Raw genomic sequence first — 22,930 nt, 5'->3', positions numbered from 1 at the left:
ACTGATAATTTTTTTTTAATTGCTTGTCATAGTGGTGTGTTTTGATCCACTGCATTCATTCTCGGATGGGGATTAGTCTTCAGAAGAAAGCTGGTGGTTAACTAATTTCTAAGACTGGTAAAACAGTCTGGAAAGGTAACTGAAAATGTACTTTCACAAAATATCTTATGTTAGATTGAGATGTTCCCTGGATGGTCTAATAATTCTCTCTAATTTGTAGCATTTTATAGTTGTAAGGACACAAAACGATCAAGTTTTTAGCAAACACATCTTTTTTCACACTCTCCTTCTGGTACCTTTTGAACATCATGTTGTGACAAGACTTTCCCCATTTCAAAGCACTTGATACACACCAGTGTTCCTGCCACAGCAAGATCATGTAACTGGCGAAGTTCCACAAGCTTGTTCTCCGTTGCCCTTAGTGACACTCGATCTTTGGCTGTATAAGGTGAGGGTACCTTACAGAACTGTACTAAGGAAGATGTTCTGTAGACTATGTCCTTTCTTTCTAAGTTTTAATGCGATGGAAGTAGCAGCTGTTGGCTTGTGTCACATGCCGCTTTATATTAATCCTTCCTTCAGTTAAGGTTTAAAGAAAAAAGAAAAGCTAGTGGCAGGATTTTATCTTCCTTGTGAACAATTTTGGAGAAAAATATTGGAACAGTTAATGTATGTATTCCAGAGGTTCTTAGAGACTCCTTCCCAAAATAACAGACAAAAGGTAGAAAATTTCTCTCTCAATCTAAATTATAAAAGAAATAGATGCAGGTAGCTGTTAATTACTTTTATCAAGATACTGTGGGCCAAAACCAGCCATAATGAGGGTGCAGGTACAGAAATTGGTAGTAGACAATTATTCTTAATTTTCTGGAAACTATAAAGAATTTAGAGAGCTGGAGTTTTTTGGGGGGGTTTTTGTTGTTTATTTTTGGGTTTTGTTGTTTTTTTTTTTTTTTTACCAGCAACCTTGGAAGACCCGCAGCCAAGGCAAACTGAGAGATGCTTCTGATTCTTATTTGACTTTTGAACTCTGTATTTAAGTTTTCTTTTGCTGTGGTTTAAACTTTGCACTGATCAAAAGTTAATGCTTTTTAAGGATGTAATTTGCCTTCATGATATTTCTTGATGGTGTATGGATGGATCAAGCACTGTGGTTCTGATGGGAAAATATGAACTGCAGACATGAATTCATGCTCTGGAAGCAGAAATAGTGAAACAATGAACAAATACAGCTTTAGGGGGAAAAAAATACACTTCTCAAGTTTTGTTGTAAAATAATTAGCCTTCTGTGGTAGACATGGAGACCATAGAAAAAGGACAGGAGCTGCTCAGTTGCCTGTGATTTGACTTAAAGTTTATGACCTTGAGTAATGTGCCTGCTCAACAGCACTTAACAAAAGCATATTTGATGAAATGTTAAACTCATGAATTACATCTCCAAGAAAAGCCTTTTTTTTTAAATTTGTAAAATCGGAAATAAATCAAGATCTTCAGACCTCAGTGGAGTTGTTTAAACATGAAATTAATAGGAACAGGCTGTTTCATCAACAATGACACTTTGTAAACTTAATAAATAATATGTAGCTTTTCTTTAAATTAAAAAAGGGCTGTGTATTTCAAGGTATTGTATAAACCTTGTATGAATAAAATAAAATGTATGTATAAATAAATGAAATAATTGTAGCATTATTAACCCCATTTTGTAAGTGGGAAAGCTGAGACAGAGATAAAATAATACTGTGAACTGACAGAAGCCAAACAAGCAAAACTCCCTAGATCTAGGTTTCTTAATTTCCAACCCAAATGTCTATCCATTAAGGCTATAATACCTTGAGAGCAAGGCTGTATTACAGTTTTGGAGCTTCTGTAAGGCAGTACTTGTTCCTCTGTTTTCTTTGGTATGGGCAACAGTTATTGGTTCAATTGTATTCTCGTTTCAACCATTGGATGTCTAGAGTGACTCCCAATTTATACTTGCAAAACAGGCAGAATCCAGTTTACTTATGAGAGAATAAATGTGCTGTTCCTGCTACACGCAGCAGTAAGTGCTGGTATCCCTTGCATAGAGCTGTCAGCCCAGGGGCTTGCGTGGCATCAGAGAGCCTATTCTTCTCTCTTTTATTGCTCAGTGAGTTTTGTTCTATTTGTCTGCTTTAGTAATACATTGGAATTATTTTTTTTTTAAAGTAGTTGGGTACTACTGTGTTGAAACTAAAATAGGAAGCATTTCCTTTGGCTGTTGCACTAGATGTTATGATTACTGTGTAACAATGAAAGTACAATTTTTGTTTTCTTGGAGGGCTTCTACCTTTATTTTTCACCTTTTAGGGGATCAGATCTGATGCTAATGCAATGTTCCGTTGAAAACTGGAAATTTCCCTGGAAAGCTGGATAGTGTTTTAGGTCACAAGACAGTCTGAAATGCACAATGGCTCTGAACATTAACTTTTCACTTTATGTCCCTGGAACTTTTGAAGAGAGACTTGCATTTTTTGGCATTGGTCAAGTAGTCTGGTCTTCATAGACTTGCCGTCTGTAGTGTCTTTGTGCTAAGTGTTCCCCCTGAGGCACCATCTTACATTTTAATTCACAGCTTCAGTTGCTGATGTTTGGGCTCTTCTGTTAAACAACTTCTATTTTCTATGCCATTATGCTTATGTACTGTACTTGATTTGTGTTGCATACAAAGTGTTTTCCCCCTGTTGTGTTTGGAACTGGTTTGTAATAGAGTTACTGTTGTGTAATTCTGACTGAACTTATCAACAAACACAAAGTGCTTGTTTTGTTTGAAAATTTGTGTTTTCCACTCATCATGAACTATTTATCCATTATGTGTGCTGTTTTTTATCGTTTAAATAAAACAAACCACTATTTCATACATGCTGCACGTTAGGAATTATTAAAGATTCACTGGTATGTAGAGCACTTACTGCTGTGAACACAAGTGAAGAGCTTCTGTAAACAATTGATTCAAGATTTCAAAATAACACAAGTGCTGAGAAAACTATTGCACTCAACTATACTGTCACATTTCCGTGGATTAATGAGTTGCTGTTTGTTATCTCAGTGATAGTGACTGTCTGAATGCTCAAACCCCATCACAAATGTGCTATAAAATCATAACCTTAGATCTCTCTTTAAATCCCAGTGAAGATGTTCTGTCGTGCATATGATGTGCTGAGGAGTATATTCACAGTTATCGGAGCTCAGCTGATAGGCGCTAACTTGCTTCTGTGTCTGAGCTGTAAAATGACATATGGTTGAAAAATATATTCTTTGTGCCAAGATCAGGGATTTCTGCCTGCAATTCTAGAGTGCATTTGAGCAATACAAGAAAATATTCAGATGTCGGCTGGCGAATATGTTAATTCCTCCAAGTTCTGACTATTCCACCAAGTCTGTGACTATACTTTTGTTGCTGGTACTCAAACTGCTTTCTAGTTTTCCTGCCTCTCTTACTTTACTCCTGCTTCACTTAACGTTTTTTAGCTTGCTGTGTCTGTGATGAAAAACACTATAAACGTGAAGATAATTCTCTCGCTGTTGTATCCTTTACTTAGGTGTACCTGGGGGAGGCATGTTAGTGACGTTAATGTGGTCAAGCTTGCAGATTTGGTTGTTGTACTTTCTATGAAGCATGTTGAATCTATTCTATTCTAGGTAAATAGGTATTATTGCAATTAACAAATTCATTCATTAATGTGTCCTTTTGAAATTATGCCAAAAAAAATTCCAGAAGCTTGCTGAATTTTGAAATGCAGACTGGCCATGTTTGGCTTGGGAAGGCTGAATGCTCATGCAGTGCACATCACTCTGATGTATACTGGATAACGTTATGGTATTTAAAAATATGCAATATGTTCTGTGTGCAAAACCATACACATAAACACTCACATACTGTGTATATTGTGGCTGCACATCTTCAGCTTGTGTGGTATGATGTACACACTCATGTGCACGCCCACACACTAAACCTTTGCAGGTCAAAAAGTGAGGATAAACTTTTGAACCCAGCTGCTTCCAAATTAAGTACATGTGCAGGGACCACCAGAGCTGGGGTTACTGTATTCCAGAAAAGTGCCGGACACTGACACCCACATATTGTACTGCGGGAGACTTCTTGTTCTTCCCTTAGAGCCTGAAGGATGATGCCTTGAAAACACGCTGTCCTCTTTGCCCTTTCCTTGTCGCCAGAAAGGACAGGCAGCAGTTTGGTGACTTCTCCCTTCGTTATGGAAATGGGACTGATACAGTAATCAGGATGCTACATATGGAGCTTTTTAAATTATTTTTTTTTGTTAGCCTTCATTATTCCTGAAGATTTTTTCAAGTCATAAAAATGACATTTTTAATATGCAGAATTAAAAAAAGGCAATATGAAGAATACGTTTTTGTCAATAAGCTTTTACCTTTTAAACCAGTTATCTTAGTTTCTGCTCTAGGTATTTTAATTGAAGATTAACTACTGTTAAAGAGTGTACAAATTTAGGTAGTACATATTTGGAGTAGTAAAATAGGACTGAATAAAAGGTGGGAATAGAGTGGCCTGTCTGTTATAATTTTGGATTGCAGAGCACAAACTTAACCTTCATTAGAAGAGTCAGCACAGCCGACAGTTCTTCTAATGTTAAGGCTTTTTTGTTGTTGTTGTTCCAGTGAAATTCACTAAAAGTATACTTTGGAGTTGCAAGTTGAGCAGGTCTCCTCTGGGTGTTTATTTCTTCTGTCTTTTTTAATGAAACATTGTTATGTTGAAGATGATGCATGTAAATATGAAAGAAAATCCTAAAAGTAATTGCTATATACTTCTCACTTCTGACTTACTGCAGAAATGATCTTGAGGTGCTCGTTGCTCGGTATCTTTTTGCCCAATACAAGGAAATAAGACTGGTTCATTCTTGTTTGCAAACTGATCCTTTTTCTTGCACCTACAGCAGAACTCGGGTACCACACCGGTTGTTGTAAGTATCTGCGTTTAAGACATGGAGGCTGATTTGTTTGTTTGTTTGAGAGGAAGTTGAAGATGCTGCTTGGTTCTAACCACCCGCATGTCTCTTGGGCAAACTACCTGGTTTCCTTCCAAAGAGTTAGGCTCTTATCTTCCCCATAGTATCCCATATTTCTTCAAAGGACAAAAGGATAGCTGTCCTAAGGAAAATCTTGTTAAGACTTATTGTTTAAACCTATTTGGAAGGGAGTGCATCTGGTAGATTTTTTTTTTTTAAAGACTCAGACTTTTCTTCCTCCTCAGAGCTTTTATTAGAGCTTGAATTTTAGCAACGTAAGTATTAATGTAAACTTACTATAGATCTATAACCTTGATGAACTGCATGTAAAACAAACACTTCTATGAACACTTTTATATGAGTTTCCCTCATCATCAATATGCAGGATGAGGGAACGCTGCTGCTTCTTCCATTTTGATCAGTGAAGGCTGAAATAGCTTAATGAAGCAGGGGGTGGGCTTGGCGTGTTAACCTGCGCCGAGATGTGCTTCCTTGCTGGACTGCTTCCTCCTGTGTTACCTGAGATAGCTCTATACTGTGCTGCTGTCTGCAGGGCATGTAGATCTTTAAAAGGAGAATGTGACCTAATATTGTGGTGCACTGCAGACTGACTTCCGTCTCCTCCAGTGTCTGCTGTTAAGGAAGGAACCTTGATAAGATAGGACTTCAGGCTTGACTTAACGTGGTATAATAGTCTCTATGTTGCTAGCTTTGCACAGGCAAAATGGTTATCAGCTAGGGCTGTGTCCTTTATCCATGACACTTTCCCAGTCCTTCCCTTTTCTTGGGTTTTTTTTTATTGTTCTTGTTGTTTTCTCCCTCCTTGTAAGGAGGGGAGGGTTTGAACAACAGATTTGCCATGATTCTGCTGCAAAATCAGTAACAGCTGTTGGAATTGTAAATGGCTTCTTGGTTGCTGTCACAACAGAACCTGCAGTTGATCAGCTCTGCCCTGAGCAATAAGTGGAGACATCAGGACCACTGAGGCTAACTAGAGAGTAGGGGTGGAGGGAATTAAAACCCTGAGGCAGGGTCTAAATAGAGAACACAGGCACAGATGGGTATTGGAAGGGACACTCTGTTTCCTCTTATTGGATGTCTTTTTAGATGCTGTGAAGTGCAAAGTTGACTGGAGCAGTATCATAATGTGAGCAATGGGAGCTAGGAGGAAGATGTAGAAGAGGTTTCAGAGAAAATGTAACTTGAGTGTGGATTTGTCTTATCTTTTATTCCTCCCCTTCAAAAATCCAGTATTCTAGCAAAATTCAGCGGGCAAAAGATACTCCATGCTTTGGTAGGGTCACTCACAAGTCATTTAGGTTGATAGGCTAAACTATATTCCTGTGTTGTCTTTGAGTAAGTTAAGGTATTGTAAACACTGATGTGTTAGTACAAGGCAAATGTTTAACAATTATTTGTCAAGAAAAATAAATCCTGAGATGTGAGAACTCCTGCTCCTGAAATGGACTGTACTAGAACCCAAACTTAATGAAATCAACAGGCATCACACAAGATGCTGCCTTTGTGGTTTTGGAAATGGGGCTAATTTATTTTTAACTTGCTTGTGTGTTTTGGCTGGTCATGTTACATCTTCTGTAATCTAATTTTCCTTTCCTTCAATGCTTCCTTTTACTGCACTCCCTAGAAACACCAAATTTATTTGTGGGGGTTGGATTTTTTTTTTTTTGCAATGCAACTCAAAGTGAGTTGGTGTGTTAGGAATGTGCAGTGACTCTTCAATCCAGGGCATCAGTCCACAGAGCTGGGTTGACTGTCGTAACACCCTGAAATACTAGTTGTGAACCTTTTCCCTATCACTGCTGGATTTGGGCCCAGACACTGAAACAGATTGGCATTGGTAGTGGGAATCTTGTAAGTTAGGTTGCTGTAATTCATTCTCTTCTAGCAAGTCTCCTGGCATCAGGACACTTGTTACTAATTTTTGCTTCTGAGCCTTGTGGATTGACTACATCTTATTTCAAAACAATATCAGCACCTGGAAATTTCAGAAAGATGAAGAGAGTCTCTTTTGGGGATGGCTCAGGAAAGCTGTTCTCCTTCAGCCTTAAATACGATCTGCTTCCCGTGGACTTGGGCAGAGGCTGTACCTGCATTTTCTGATATTTTGCCTGACTAGGTTTTAGAACAGTCTGTGCCCCAGGAAGAGTGTAGCGAGGAAGGAAACCCAGCCCTTGGGTGCTTGCCTAGAAAAATGGCAGTATCGCTGTGGCATGGATAGAGGTATTAAGTTCTTAATATGTGCTAGATCTGTGTCACTGTATCTGTACAACTTGTGCTATCTCATTTGAAGTCTTAGTGTGCCTGCCCCTTTATAAACGTATCACTGACTGTGTTCGACTCTGTCAGTGTTGCTGTTTACTTGGAGCCCAAGTACTGTAAAGTAGTTATTACAAAACAGTAACTTTGGACTCGAAGTTTTATTTCTGGTCTTTGTGATTACTGAGAAAAAGCATGAAAAGATTGAACTGAAAGTCTTGATATCAAGAGGGGGAATATAAATAAGTTATGCCTTTAAAAATAATGCTTATATTCATTTTAAATGTTTTTATTTGGAAGGTGGGCTGATTACTTTGCATTTTTTACATTAATGATATTGAAGCAGCTTGCAGGAAGAGTCCCATTCTGCAAATCTTTCCCCCTTTCGCAATTTCCAAAATCACTGGCTAATTTATTTCTACAAAAACATTTTAAAATAGTAGTAGTTAAATAATACAGAGAGAATCAGTTAAGGCTCAATAGTGTTCAACCAGCATGTGCTGAATGGGGAAAAGCATAGTGTCTTAATTAAAAGAAATGCAGGAAACTTAGTTATTCCAAAGTGGTTTTTCACTGCTAGAGGATTTGTGGGTGATTGAGAAATGTATAGACTTGAGTTTTTTATTTTTTAAATAAAACCCAGATACATCTCTTCATCCTCTGCTGGCTTGTTGACTCAATTTACTTGGATGGAATTTTTCAACATTTAAAACGAATTAAAATTCATGAATCATTTCTGCTTAAAGGCACAAGCTATCATAGATACAACAGTTAAGACTTCTAACTGGTTACATACATAAATACTGTTTTCCATATGTAAATTTTGTACTTGCTCCCTTAAAAATGCAGATGAAAGTTTTAATAGGTGGGATACAGTAGGCATTACCTGTTAAGATAATTATTGTGCTTGAGTAACTGTCTGTTTTAGCATTGGTTTGTCTCTCTGTACTGTTTCCTGCAAAAGCAGTAATTAGTTTGTAGGACAGATGTGAAAAAAATATGGTACCGTGGCAGAAGGTGACAACATGGTTTGTAAAGCTGTTTTGTGCTCCCTTTGACACAGTCTGCAATTTCTTGGTACTTGTTGAGAGGGGTTTTTCAGTTTTGCTGTAGTGATCCATATACACTCTTAAACTCTTAGGTTTTGATGCTTCTGTGCTTGTATGGTGTGACCCTGTTCAGGAGGGGGAGGTGTCATTTCACTCAGGGTGCACGTGTATTAGATTAAGATCAGCATTGTTTTACTCTATGGTAAATACAGCATGTGAAATTTGTTAATTGTTTTAATTATTGTGGCCAGTTGATTGCTGGTACAGCTAAGCGAGCTTTTTCACAAGCATTTTGTAAACGTGGCAGGCTTTATCATGAGGTTTTAATTTGAGCTTTCCTGGAATTTGCTTAAAAATGTGACTCAGGGAAGGTAGGTGAGCAGTCAGTAGATGTCGATAGAAAATAACAATCATTTCAGATAAAAACGTATGTTCTTTCTCAAATACATTATTTCAAGGACGTTTCAAATGACTTGATGTAGTTCCGGATTCGTTTAGGAAGCTCGTTTCTCCACTGCTGTAATACCCATAACACCCAGTCACTGTAGCACAGCTCTAGGCACTGTGTTGGTGTTCATAGAAGAAGTGCCAGCTGTAGGTTGCTTGTTTCTTCTCTGGACTTTCTTTGCAGAGGAAAAGGGGGAGCAAGGTGAGGTGTTTGTAGCTGTAGATGTGCACATGCATATGTATTGCTGAGAACTAAAGAAGTTGCATTGGAATGCAAAATTGTTAAGTGTAAAAAAAAAAGTAAAATAGTAGACAAATTGGGAAGCAAAGCAAGAATATGCTCTTTTGGATGTTCCTTGCTAAGGTTGATTTGTGCTATAAGGAACTTTCACTGAAAGCTGTGTTCATTTTTTTGCAGAAGGGATTTTTAAGAATACTGGAATTGTTGAGAGTGAGTTTTGTTACATGGGCCAGATAATTAGTGTTTGAAGTTTAACCGGACTGAGCATCCTGTAACTATAACTGGAAAACATACAGTGCCTGCAAAACCAATCCCATCCAGTCTCGTCCCTCAGGTGGCCTCTTCTGTACTTTTTATTACATGACCCTTGCTTTTCTTGTGCAGCCTGCCTCCCATTTGACTGAGATCCACCTGTGAATGGCGTTTCAGTTGGGGAACCTCACCCAGGAACATATGCCCCATGAAGATGCTGCATCTGTAGGTGTTTGTGTGCTCCATTACAGTCTTCACTAATTTCGGTGTATGCTGTTGGTCTTGGCAGACTGTGAAAGACATTGGGGGGAAGTATACTGTGGAACTGCCAATCTCAAGAGCCATTTTAGGGAAGAAGTATATGAATAATAAAGGAGGAAGAACTGGCAAACATTTGAATTTGTCATGGTAAAACAAAGTTATACAAATTTCCAGAGTCCTTTTTTGTGGAAAGCCATAGAGAAGGAATTTATAGGTTATTAAAAGACCGAAAACTTCATAGTAACCCAACATCCTCATACTGTTTCTTTTCCTCCACCTCCCACAATGTTTTATTTCCCTTGTAATAATTAGTTTGAACTTTCATCTATTTCTGTGGATCAAGTAATTTTCATACAACTTCAGGATTTTTTTATATGCTGTAAATCTTTCTTCTAAATAATGTTTTTTGTAACAAAAAAAAGTCATGAATACATTATAATTTCAATTTTCATAGTGTGTGAAAGATTTCTGCACTAGGTCTTTATTGTTTTTGAAGAATTCATCACCCTAGTTAAGAAGCTTAATATAAATTAAAGAAGGTATTAAGGAACATTAAGACATCAAAATGTGGAGCGTTCTTTTCCTTTCGATTGCTCCAAATGCAAACAAGTTTAATAAAATGCAATCAAAGGGCCTGTTTGGAGAACATTGAGTGGCTTTACAGCTGTGCTGTAGAGAACCTCTGGTAAGAGCGTAATTCAAATAAAAAGGCCTTTCTTTCCTTCTCCTAATTCTCTTTGTTGTGGTGACAACAGAGTACAAGCCCGATAAAAATTTAATCACCTTATCTTTTTAAAGCAAATTGCATATTTGTTTACACACAATATACATAACATAAAAAAGAAAAAGCTGCTATCCAATTCCCCTCCCCCTTCTAATCGCATTAAAGGCCCTTGCCTAGAAGTTTTAAAAAAAAAAAAATGTTTTATTCTTTATTCTGAAGTCCCATTGTTCAGGATTGCTTTATAAAGGCAGCCCAGGGGAAGATGAATATCACCAAACTTAAACTCTGGACCAGCACTGAGCAGCAGATGCCTGGGATATGCCAACGGAGTTGGTCCAGCTTAACTGGCTTCTGTGGTGCCTACTCCACAACAAGAGTTGCGGGCAAGGTGGGAGGATTACAGACAGGCCTGCGGATCTAGCACTTTGATTTGAAGCTGCTTTGTAATGAACTGCCTTTGATTCTTTGTCAGATCTGCAAACCTGAAGTTTTTCTGCATTGTATGCATTTCTGAAAGGCTGCTGTAGGAGAGATTGTGTATTGATACTGTTTTTGTTGTTGTTGTCTTTTCGCTAGGCTGATGAAATTTTAGTCCCTTGTGTAGAATTCAAAACATGTTTTCAGTTGTTTCTGCTCACCTTAGTGTACAGAGCATGAGCATTGTTAGTTTTATTTATTTACTATTTTATAGGTACTGGGATACTGACAAAAACCCAATCAAAAGTATCTTCTGGCCTGCTGCTGAGCGGCTCTGGCCTGAGAACTCCCTCACTGGATATAAATTTAATCCCAATGTGATATTCTACAGATTTTAAAATTATGAAAGCTCATATGCTTAGTGATTCCTTGTTCTGTTTCTACATACCTAGCTGTATTCTTTGGGATGTTTTTGTGATTTTGTCCCTCTTGATTTGAGGATTTAAACAGCAAGGACCACTGCCACAGTAAGACATGTGAAAGTCTGTCCTGTACAATAGTTGTCACAGACTCTCCCAAATTTTACTCATAGTGTTGATGGCTGCATGTTTCTTTCTTCGAGGTCCAGTGACAATAATTGTGATTTTAAGACACTGTTGTCTGTTTTGAATGGTCTTGGATATTTCACACTAACCTGCCTGTAACTTTTCTATTGTTGAATTGTAACGAGAGCCTGTCTACATTCCCAGGCTTCCAACTACATTGCATGTATTTGTATTAATAATTTGACATCCTTATTAGTTCCATTGTTTTTTCACAGTTGGTGCTGTGGTGCACTAGGCATTTTCCATGCACTCAGTTTTTGCTTCAGGGAGTTTGAAGAAAGTGCAGGCTAAAAACTCAGCATCAGTAGGAGCGTTGCCTCTCCCTGTAGGTATGCTGGGAGAACAAGTATAGCGCTTAGGCATGATCTCAATGACTGCATGGACCTTGAGTGGCCATCAAGTGAAAACAGAGTTTATGAGTAATTGCTGGTATGATGTATCAGCTGGCATAATTGCAGCCTTGTTAATGTACTGAACGAACAGATATAGCCCATGCAGAAATTAATTTGAAAATCCTTTCCTTTAGGCTAATGGGACAGTGTTGGATTTGAGGACGACAAAAAGATTACTTTAGCAGTTGTTTTGTAGCTCTGCAAGTTGATCCACTGTATTGTTTGTACACTTAATTTGTGTAGCCTAGACCTAGTAATCATGGGGCACTGGAGTCTCCCATGTAGCCTGTATTAAAGCTAGTCTCTGGCATACAGAAACAAAAAGAAATTGTGTACAGCATGCAAGTCATAGTTATGTTCAGGAGTGCAAAGTATAAAGTTGCTGTCTTTAGGAGAGTTGCCCTAGGAGGGCTTAGCCAACAAGTGGTTGTGGCACACAACGGTAGCTGAAACATATGTTGGCCTATAAGACAAGGTCAGGTTTGGTAGTCTCAGTTTATTCATGCTGCAGTATGGCCAACTAGCCAAGAAGTTAAGATCTCAAGTGTGTCACTTCATTTCAGAGCTGTTATTTGGGGCTGAAGGATATGTTGGGTTAGGGTATGTTTTGGAAAACCCACTGTGGGAACTGCAAATATCCTTCTAAAGTGTGTGTGGGCTTGTATAGAATTCAATAATGTGTAGGCTTACTTAAATAATGAGATGGTTGCAGAGCAGTGGTATGATATGCGGTGGGGATTTGTCAAGTGCAGAAATCTATCCTGCTACGTGGCTTCAGATGACAGTGGTGCATTTGTATCTGGTGTTTGATTATGACATTTTATTTTTGCCAAAAAAAGGTTACAGTGTGGTTATGTTATGCAAATTTGGGAAATTGGATAATACATCCTGATCATCTTGCTGGAAATTGAGAAGTATAAAACTGTGAATGAATGGCACACTGTCAATGCAATGTGGTATGCTGGGTGTCCTCAGTGTAGATGACAAGTTTAGGACTAAGAGGAGAGGAAGGGGCAGGCAAGGCATGTATAGGGAAGTATGGCATCGATAACCATTCAGCAGCCGATAGATACGGTGTGGTCCTGGAGCCTGTGCCCCATTTAGCAATATGAAAAATATCAGACTGAAAATCAAGACGCTGACTTCATGCAGAGGGTATGGCAGACTAATTAAAGAAAAAAATGTGTACCAATTGAGCCTGTAAAACTCTTCCTGACCTTGAGAAAACTCCCAGAGAGCTGTGGGAAACTCCAGTCTGTCCCCTCTGAACTTTTTTGTGTTGTTGTTTAAATATAGTAACTGTTTTTTTAATTAAAAAGAAAAATTAGATGGCATTTCAAATTGTGTCCATGGTGCCTTGGGGACCTATTACAGTACAAATTACCCTATACTATTTAGTGAGGTCTTGTTTACTATTGTGTGAAGCGAGGGTTACCAGTGTAAGGATGTAGGACAAGAAGGGCCCTTCTTTGAAAGTCTGGCTCTGCACATGAAAGTGACGCCAGCAATTGGAAGCAATTTGTGGAATTGTTTGATTATATTAATTATGGCACCAGCAAACAGTGCTTGGGAAACAGTTTTGTTTTCTTGCATTCTTTCTTGATTGCTTGTAGCAAAAGCCAAGATACAAAATGTGCCTTTAAGGACTGCCGGAGAGTGCAGTTCAAGCCATTGTGTAGAATTGGCACTGAGCTTGAAAGGGTTGTGTCCGGCTTGATGTGAGAGTTTTCCAAATACAGCTTCGGCCTGAACTTCACCTAGGTCAGCCTCTTGAATTAAAACAGCTTCTGTCTTCCTCATCAAGGAAGAGTAGCTCTTTTCCTGCTAAGTAGGAGCCCATAATGAAATCCATGTTGTTTCTAGTAGTGCTACCTCTTATAATAATGTCTTTCAGTCCAAAAGCCTGTATAAACTTAAGAAATTGATACACAAGACTCAGTTCAGTTCACTGAACTGCAGCCTTCTCTGATGTGGTATGGGGCAGCTGTTCCCCAATTTATGGGAAAATGTTTTAGTAGTTAAGGATTTCCAAACAGAGTCTACCAAGCTGAGACGGCGGGAATTACTCTGCTGATGCAGGCTGGCTGTCACAACAGTGTTTGGTCAGGACACGGGGCAGTCTACTTCTGCTCAAAGTGGCTGTAAGGCATGTTTTTTCTGGTCTCTGTCATCAAACGAGTTATGGGTATTTTGTGTAGATCCCAAGTACCGCACCGAGGCATTAGCGTAATTCTCATTTGGAAGGAAGGAGTCTACTTTCCAGTCTCATTGGAGGTTGATTGCTTTCCCTGGCCAACTTCATGCTGTAGTCCTATTAATATTCACAAGCCAGGCAAGGTGATAATAGCAAGTCTTGTACCAGCCAGAAGAGAAAAATGAATCTACTCTGGAGTTTGAAACTCTAGCAGAATATTTGAGAGAGGTGACAAGAGATGTGGGAAAAGGTGGTGTGAATTCAAAATAGAATTACTGGAGAATTGTGAAGGGATTTACATAAATAAAATTCATTGCCTGATCTGTGAAAGTAATTGAAGCTCAAATCCTGAGCTCCTGAGGGTAGCAAGGAAAGGAGTATCCCTTGTTTCTTGAGTGAATCTCTAGTCAACTATTACACTGAAATTGTCTAGGTAATCATATTATGCTTGTTATCGTGGTGATGAACACCTAGGAGCAGAGTAGATCGGCTCCTGTAGGAGCACTGTACTTAAATCTTTTGGCTAGAAAGGTTGGTAGGTGTTGACATATTGACCCTGATGTCAGGTAGAGAATTCCTACCTGATCCCGGGCTCTAGTTAGCTCAGGACACAGTTTTCATCCCTGCTCTTTCTGAAGCACTATATCTTAATGACAGGCAGATGGGATGCCAAGTTAGATAGGGGACAGCAGTCTCTAGATGACAAGTCATCCAGTCTACTAGATGTGGTGTGACACATCTGATGTTCCTATTACAGTGTTTATAGGCAGAGTAACGTGGTACTTTGGTTCTTGGAAGGCTTATAAAGATGTTCTTTTTCCTGATCGGCTCAGGGTTTTTTTGCTGGGATATCGAAGGAGAAAAATGACTACCTTAGCTTGAAGAAAATCAAAAGGTAGGATTTTGGATATCTTTGCAGAGGAGAAGAGAAGCAGAGTTGTTACCTAGTAGCTTAACGTAAAGAGTTTAAACAACAGGATGTTACGTTTTCTGTTATTCTTGTCCTTTCTGTCTGACTGTAGAGATAACTATAACAGGAGGGGCTGGGCAAATTGATCCTCTGATTTCGGGATGCTTCTGCTTTTTGTTTGAATCAAAACTCCAGAACGTTACTTTAGGGATAATTGCATGAGCTTTTCATGGTTTTTAGGGCACAGATTAATGGTATTTTTTTCATAGAACTGATGACGTGTTTTGGGACTAGGTGGAGAACAAGTGTGTGCTTGCTAGCGTATTGTGGGACTCTTGTACCACTGGCGTTTCTCTTAATTTTGCCGGAAACTAGTGATAGGTTTATTCTTCTTGTTTTAAAGTTGATCAGAATCTGAAACAGAGAAGTGCTGTATTTGAACCTTGTACCCCTCTTTGAACATAGGTAAATATGTTTTTTTAGGTCTTGGATGAATATACATAGCTGCTGCAAGAAAAAAAAATCAAATTAGCTTCTAATTGTGTTGTGCTGAAGTACTGGATTCTTGAGTCCTGCAATACTAGTAAAAACTTTCTATTTCCTTTCAATGGTCTGTCATTGCAGTAAGCAGGGGGAGAGACTGGTCTTCATCCACTCTCAAGCGCAGCCCCTCTGCATCAGACTGTGGCAGGGATGTCTCCATCCCAGGCTCTAATTATTTCTGATTTTCAGGTCAGCCAGCTTTTGTATTCTCTGTTAGCAGGAGAGTTGATGCAGGCACACACTCCTTAACTGTGTAATGAGGGTTCAGGCTCTGAGGGTTCAATTTAAGGAAATCCTGAAATTGTGAAAACCAGCTGTTACGAATAATCCATTGTGAGTGAGGATTATCCCCAACCCTTTGCCTCTTTCAAGTTTTGCTCTTTTTTTTCCTTCACTCAGGAAGAAAGATAAATGTCTGCCTGTCATATTAAATGTTATGTTTGCCTCGGATAAAAATTATTTCCAACATCAAATGTGCTATGTTAACTTGTTCTCTGATGTTCTGTCAATTTTTAACATTTGAATGTTGACAGGAAACAAGAAATTGCAGGTAGTTGAGTCTTCTACCTGCAGTGTTTAAAGGAAGCAAATGGATATTTTGTTTATAGAAGGGAAAAACAAAGTTCAGTTTCCCACTGAACCTCTGCTCACAAATTCCTGAATGGAATGGAGGTTTGAAGATAATATCAGCAGGTCAAGAATAGTCTAGGAATTTCTTAAAACTGAGTACAAAAAGGAATATTTTCTATTCCAGCGAAAGCTACTGGTGTAGCCTCAATGTGGTTTTTTCCTAACACGGTGTTAAGAATCCTTAGCCAGCACTTTCTCAGCAAACCATGGCAAGTACCATTGCAGGTAGCTGGTATAATACGTTTGCTGATTTTTTTTTTTTCTATTGGTAGGATGAACTTTTAATTTGGACCTGAAAGCAAAGTTCTCATGAATCAGAAGACTTGAAATCTCTTAACATGAATTTTTTTCCCATTATAATTTTTAATGCTGTAAGAAAACAGTGTAATCATCCATGCAAATACCTTCATGTTCATTGGTGATAGCTAGGATAGTTAGCAGTAGGCTTTTTTTACAAGCGTGCATATGAGAAGGGAGTTGTTGAAGTTCAGCAAAATAAATTATTCTTCTTGGCTGTGCTGGAGAGCATGCCCTGCACCTATATTATTACACCTGTTTTCAATGATGCGTTTATCAGTTGCTTAAAAATTACTCCTGTCTCTGGCTGGGCTACAAGGAGATACTGTATTATCTTGCTTCTCATCTACAATGTGTCTGGCATTCAGTCTTTAAAATCTTCCGTTCAAACACAACATTTCATTAGCTTTGAAGGAGAAAGGACTATTCCTAAATATTGAAGAGATCTGTGGAAATAGGAAATGGAAATATGGAGTTGGGAAACCTGAAAAATAAAGTTGGAAACGAAAGAGGGAGATAAAACTCCTGAAGGGCAGACTAGCAAGTGGAATTGGGAGTCGAGGAAGAAAGAGCTGGACTTTAGGAGAAAGAGCAGAGACCACCCTTGGAGATCTTTTCAAGGAGCAGAAGAGCAGGGGAGCAGAAGGCTAATAAACAAAAACAAAAAAAGACAACAAAGATGACAGAGGATGTTGATAAGGAATGATAGTATTAAGTGACAGAGGATGTGAAGCGGGGAAGTTATGTAAAAGGTAAAGTAGGATCCAAGCTTACAGGTAACAGTTGAAATAAAAATGTATATGGGGAAAAAGCACAGCAGTACTCCTTCATCCTGCTGTTGGATTAGCGAAAGGAATTAGAAGAGCAGATACTGTATTGGCTTTTGTCCTCCTTCCAACTGAAGCAAAAGTAAACCGTGCTGGTTATGGACAGTATATGCTTTATGTGTGTTTGTGATTTGTCCACTGGCCAGCACTCCTCAGCAGTCTGGTATGGAGACTGTCCACGGGCCTGAGGCAGCGACACCAGGGTCAGCGGGGGGGGGTGTATCACGAGGCTTTGCTGAGCCCCTGTTACAGGGAGGCCTGACTAACATAAGGAGAAAATGAAGCATTAGAGAAACCTTAAAAATTGTGTAGATATGAGTATCTTGGGGGGGGGAAGGAGGGGGCAAAATTTATTTCCTATATTTATAGACAAGAAGGGGTCCAGAATTCCACAATGTGAAATTTCCATATGAAGTTATTGAAAACCTGCATGTTTCTATGCAAATTTCTTTCGTGAGTGATTGTAAAACTCCAGGCTGCAATGCATTTAACTCATAAGATACTGCAAATAGCTAAGAAGCTAGCTTTTATTTGTGAAAATTGTGTAAAATATTGCATTTATCCTTTTTTGTGTGCATGTGAAACTGCTCTTAGACTTGGAAAATATTTTTTCTGATGAAGTATCACTTTTCATTTGAATTTAAAAACTCACTTTTTTTGCATTTATAAACGGCTCAGTTTGCATTAAATCCTTGAGACCATGCTGAGACAAAGGATATTATGTTAAGAGTCTGTATTCTTATTTGTTAATTATTAACAGTTGTTGAAAATAAAAGAATGAAGTGGATTAAACTATTTTACAATTAGATTTTCATATCTAACCTGGGTTAGTTGATGCTCCAAGTACATTTTACATAAGACCTGTCTGGGCACTTCTTGTTACAGACATGGTTATGATGGGTGGGAATGAATTTGCTAAGCATTCAGATATCTTATGTGCCTCTGAGGACTGCCCATTAATAATATTAATACATAGGTATTTCCCACTGTTGTATGTAAGGCATTTCTTAGAACTTTGAAGCTAAAGTCTTTTTTTAACACGCAGACCTTTTCAATTTAATCCATTAGCAACCTGGCAAAATAAAGTAATTGTCCAACAGAGGAAGAAAAAAAAAATCTATTAACGTTTGCTACAAATCCGAGTAGTACAGGCAGCACTTAATTAATGGAACAGATTTCTCACTATGTATTCAAGCTAACATAGCTATTGTTCAGGAGAGATTAGACCCTTAATGTAAGTAAGTTAAACTAGACCTCCATCTAAAAATATCCGTCATTTCAGCTATTAAAGGTCTGATGTCTTCTTTGGTGACAGATATATTTCCCTTCATTTCCTTGGTTTTGTAAAATGTAAAGTATGCATTGTGTGTAACGCGAGAAATCCGCGGAGGTAGATGAAACCCCGATTGTGCCTCCCCGCCTGTCTCTCCCTGCCTGCTCCTTTGTGCTGCTCCCTATCACAGAGCCTCTTCAGCCCTTAGACCTCCTGGCACCAGAGCAGAAAAACAGAAAATGCGATTTGTTAGGGTACGATGCCAGCCACCTAATCTGTTTGCAGAATGAGGGCCGTGGGATCTGATTAGGTAATTTAGATACCTTGTGAATTTAATAATACCTGAGCTGCCTTTGGCTGTCAGCCCGTCATTTCACTGGTAGGAACTACCATGTTCTTCCATTTCTGTAAACTTTTTACCTGTAATACTGTATTTGAATCCAAATACGTGTTAAGGGCTGCAGGTGAGCTATATCTTCTCCATACGTGGGAGTTAGTGACAGGGTGGAGAAGGTGAGATTACTCAGTTTTAAATACATTTTCCCCTGTACAGTTCCATGTGCAGCATAACCTTTTCTCTTGAAAATGAAATTTTTCAAATATGAGATTCTTTGTTTAAACACCTAAGATGATGTACCGGGTTTCAGGTGTGTTGGGCAGTCCAAGGTGCTCATTGATGTCACTGGCAGTTTTTGGAGCTCGGTTTACCCAAAGTGGTTATTTCATACTCATGGCTGGGAGTTCCCCCACTTGCTGCTGCAGCCGAGTGTGTGCTCCGGGGCGAGAGGCTGACCCGCCCGGGGGGCATTGCTGCCCTGCACCCCTGTGGGCTGCAGACAAGGGTTTGCAGTAGCAGACTAGGTGCCTTGCTTCAGATACCCACAAGGGAAGATTTTGGCTGCAATTTTCATGCCACATCTCCTCCCTTCCTCTCTCCTTTCCGCCAATTAGCATTTTTTGGAAATTAGTGTCTTGCAAAGCCTACTAACATAAATAGAAGTATTTTAGGATTTGTTTGCTTTAATTAAAGTGTGTCTTTTTGAAAGGATTTAGTTAAACATCTTTCTTAAACAGTAATGTGCCAGTAACAGCAACATTAGTAATAGTGATAAGACCTAGAAAGGGAAACCAACTAGAAAGCAAAACGGAATGTTTTTGTCCAAAAAAATAAATGGTCTTCCCAGGAAAGTAGAGGAAACCCTGTTCAGGGACACTTACAATTAGGTTGATCAAAACAGTAGAAAACATACAATATGAAATAAAGTCTGCAAAGGTAGAGAGCAGGGCTGTATGAGGTCGCTCTTTTTGCTGTTTTTATTTTGTTTTCCTTTTTTTTTTGACTATTGCTTTTTTTTTTCCTAGCAGCCCCCAAGATGTCCTCAGAGCTTTCCAAATAGCAAATTAAGTTGCTTTTAATGTAATGATAAATTATTTTTCATAATGAAGATAGAGTGATTGTAAGGCTAATGATATTAATGGGATTTATATGAAAGCATCCAATTAAAAAATGGAAACAGCTGCATCAAACATGACTATACAGTGTAATAGAACCATATAATAAATATGTGGTCAGGCCACACCATATTATCTAGTCCGATTAATTGAACCTTACATGTGCAAAGATAGTGATTATCAGACTTCTCAAACCATCAAGAAAACAGTCTCAATTATTTTCATAACGAAACCTTCTTCTCTTGTGATCTTGCATTCTTTTAAAAAAGCTAAGACCCCTCTAGCTCCAAAAGCCCCCCCGTGGCTGCGCTGCGAGGCGCTAGGGCTGTTTCATAACCCCTGGCTATGGAATGGCAAACTGGCCGTTTCCTGGTTTTGCTTCAACGCTTCCTCGTTTCCTCCCTTCCCTTTGCTGTGCAGCGGGGATGCTGCCTGGACAGTTTGCTACCTGACACAGCAAGATGAGAAGGTGGGCTCTGGTGCTGTGTCCCCCTGCAGTCAGCTGTAAGCGCCTCTAGATGTGTCTGTGCTGGAGCAAATCACCTGTGCTTGTAGACCTCCTGTCTCCAGTAAATCATAAGCATCTCAATCTTTTTGTCAGGCTGCGATACAAGAATCCGCATCTGAATTTCAATATGAGGGGAGAGAAGCTGATTAAGTGTTTGAGATAAGGTTATGTGACACCACAGGTTAAAAATACCTGAACTGAATTTGGCCAAATGCCTGAGAACCACATTGCAGTGTGTTTGGTTGGCGCTGAATAAGCTTCCAAGGAGTTTGCTGTCCTCTGCTTTGAGCAAGCAATTCTTCAGGAGTGGTCTTTTAGAAGCTGCATCTCTCTTGTTTTGCAGCGTTTCTTTGGACTTTGCTATCTTGCATTTCCTATCTAAAATGTCACCAATGTGTCAAGTTAAAAGAAAATATAAAAGTGTAATAAACCCTAGCCATTTAGGAAGAAAAGGACAAATATTTGTTTGGTACGAATGTCTGGAGAAAGACTTAAGTTGGATCCCCAGAATCCTGCATAGGTTAATTCTAGTTCCCCTAAGAAGTGACAGTTGAAACCCTTAACAAATACTGTGTTTTATAAAAAAAAAAAAAACAACCACCAAAAAAAAAATCTCAAACACAAAACTGTATAATTTGTTAAAACCTAAGCAGTGTGCTTCTGGTAGGTCTGGGAAATAGACTAAAGACACTCAAGAACCTTCTGACTTTTAGGACTCTATATAATTGTAGTATTTTACCAGTTGTTTTTCATTCATGACTTATATTTTTATAAATATTGTTAGCAATTAGAAGAAACTTTGGGACATGTGTGTAAATAATAGGAAAGGTCTGCTGAGTAAAAGGCTTAGACCAGGCAAGTTGGTCTGGCTTGTTTAAATTTTTGCCTGTATTTAAGACTTTAAAAGCTGTAGAAGGATGCAGCCAGGATACTGCACTGGATTTGGGGTATCAATTTTGTGAACTATGTTTGAAGGCTTCTCTGATTTTTCATGTGAGTTTCCATATTCCAGAAGCGTGATGCAGAAATGTGACTTTCCTAATGCACCTGATTTACTTTATTTTCTCTGGTTGATTTCAGAAGTATACTTGCACGTTCATTTTTTTCCAGTTATACGGAAATGTGATGTTGAGCACATTTGTTGTGTGTTCTCGTTTTTTACAGATGGCCTGAAGCCAGATACCAAGATGCTTCTTACTGTTGCCTCCAGGAAGAAATCTAAGGCAGGGAAGGGGGATACAACCAAAGAGGATGAAAGCAGCAAGAATGATTCAGCCCAACCTGTGACCATCTCTCTTCTGTTTAAAAGATACGTCTTTGACACACAGAAGAAAATGATTCAATCCTGAGAAAGCAGAGGCCTCTAATCGCACCTGAAAGACCAGACTCCGAAATGAATTCAGGTGGAATGTGTTTCTTGTCTGAACACATTAGACCTGTTCCTTCCTCAAAGACAGAGCCTGGAAGCTTCTGCTGACTATGTGCCCCCTTCCAAAATCTCTGCAATCTGGTTTTGTTTTGTTACAATCTGCTTATTTTGTTATCTTTGTGATGTGAATCTTTATGGTCTCTCGGAGAATGTCACCTGCCGGATGAGCACATTTGGGTGTGTGTTCTAATAGCGGTGTTTTTCTGGAGAATTGTTTTAAAGTTGCTCTTGATTTAAAAGTTTGCCACCAGTGTTAATCTAAATCTAGTCAAGATGTGAATTTCGTGCGACCCACAAAAGTGAAGCCGATTAGTCTAGATTTACTTCCCCAAGCAAAGTGGGGGACAGAAAGCACACGATGTAATAGGTGAAACCTAAAATGGATGTTTCACATTCTTTCAGCTGCAACTATGTAAGATGCTATCTGAGAGATGGTATGGATCTTTTTTATAAATATGATTTATATCTAGAAATGTTTTTCATATTAAACATAATGATGCATGTAACTGAGAGTCTTAATTGTTCTGTTTGCTGTTCCAAAGGTTCAGAACCTATCTTCAGTGACATTTTATAGAGCTTTTCTGAATTTCCTGCCTGTTCTGTGGTGAATCCTACTCCAGAATCGTTTTCTTTTTTTGTAACCAAAATGTCTTTTGTGTGTGAAAGAAAAAGTTGCCTCTGGAAATAGTCAAGGGCTTTATTTCATTAAAATAATGATAGAAGATTGCAGCATAAGCCTTGTAAAATGAGTATCTCCAAGATGCTTTAGAAATCATTAGTTGTTTAATAGGGATTTTATGGCTGCATTAGTTTTTCCTCTCAATTTCATGTCCTAGGCTCGTAAAAAGGAGAGCACTGGTAATATCCTTTCTTGTTATTTACGAAACATAAGACACCTTAATGTGAAAACTAACAATAATTCCACAGGTACAAAAGCTGCAGTCTGGAACAAACAGAAATTGGACTCAGGCTTGGCAGCATGTGGAAAATGTTAGTTCCTCCCTTTTGAATAAAAAGACTACTTCTGCTTGTTGATGTTAAATAGCAGCCTGTGACCCATTTGCTGAAACCAGCCATGGAAGATGACCCACATGTATAATGTAAGTGCATTAGTTGGAGGTGGAAGTAAATAACTGTAATAGATTGCTATGCTCATTCTTATTAATCATATTATTATAATTAGATTATTAGTAACA

At 38.7% G+C, this 22,930-nt stretch overlaps 1 protein-coding gene across 1 annotated transcript in view; it reads left to right on the top strand.

The window, feature by feature from the left end:
• The window catches only part of EEFSEC (eukaryotic elongation factor, selenocysteine-tRNA-specific), a 101,111-nt gene extending 78,787 nt beyond the window's left edge, over positions 1-22,324 (top strand). The window contains exon 8 of the mRNA XM_009321047.1: positions 21,470-22,324. Coding sequence (XP_009319322.1) covers positions 21,470-21,654 — 185 coding nt within the window. The 3' untranslated portion in view covers positions 21,655-22,324. The remainder of the gene's footprint in view (positions 1-21,469) is intronic.
• The last annotated feature ends 606 nt before the right edge of the window (positions 22,325-22,930 follow it).

Source organism: Pygoscelis adeliae, unplaced genomic scaffold (assembly GCF_000699105.1).
Source record: "Pygoscelis adeliae isolate BGI_AS28 unplaced genomic scaffold, ASM69910v1 Scaffold453, whole genome shotgun sequence".
NCBI classification, from domain to species: domain Eukaryota; kingdom Metazoa; phylum Chordata; class Aves; order Sphenisciformes; family Spheniscidae; genus Pygoscelis; species Pygoscelis adeliae.
This window is presented reverse-complemented; position numbering and strand designations above follow the sequence as displayed.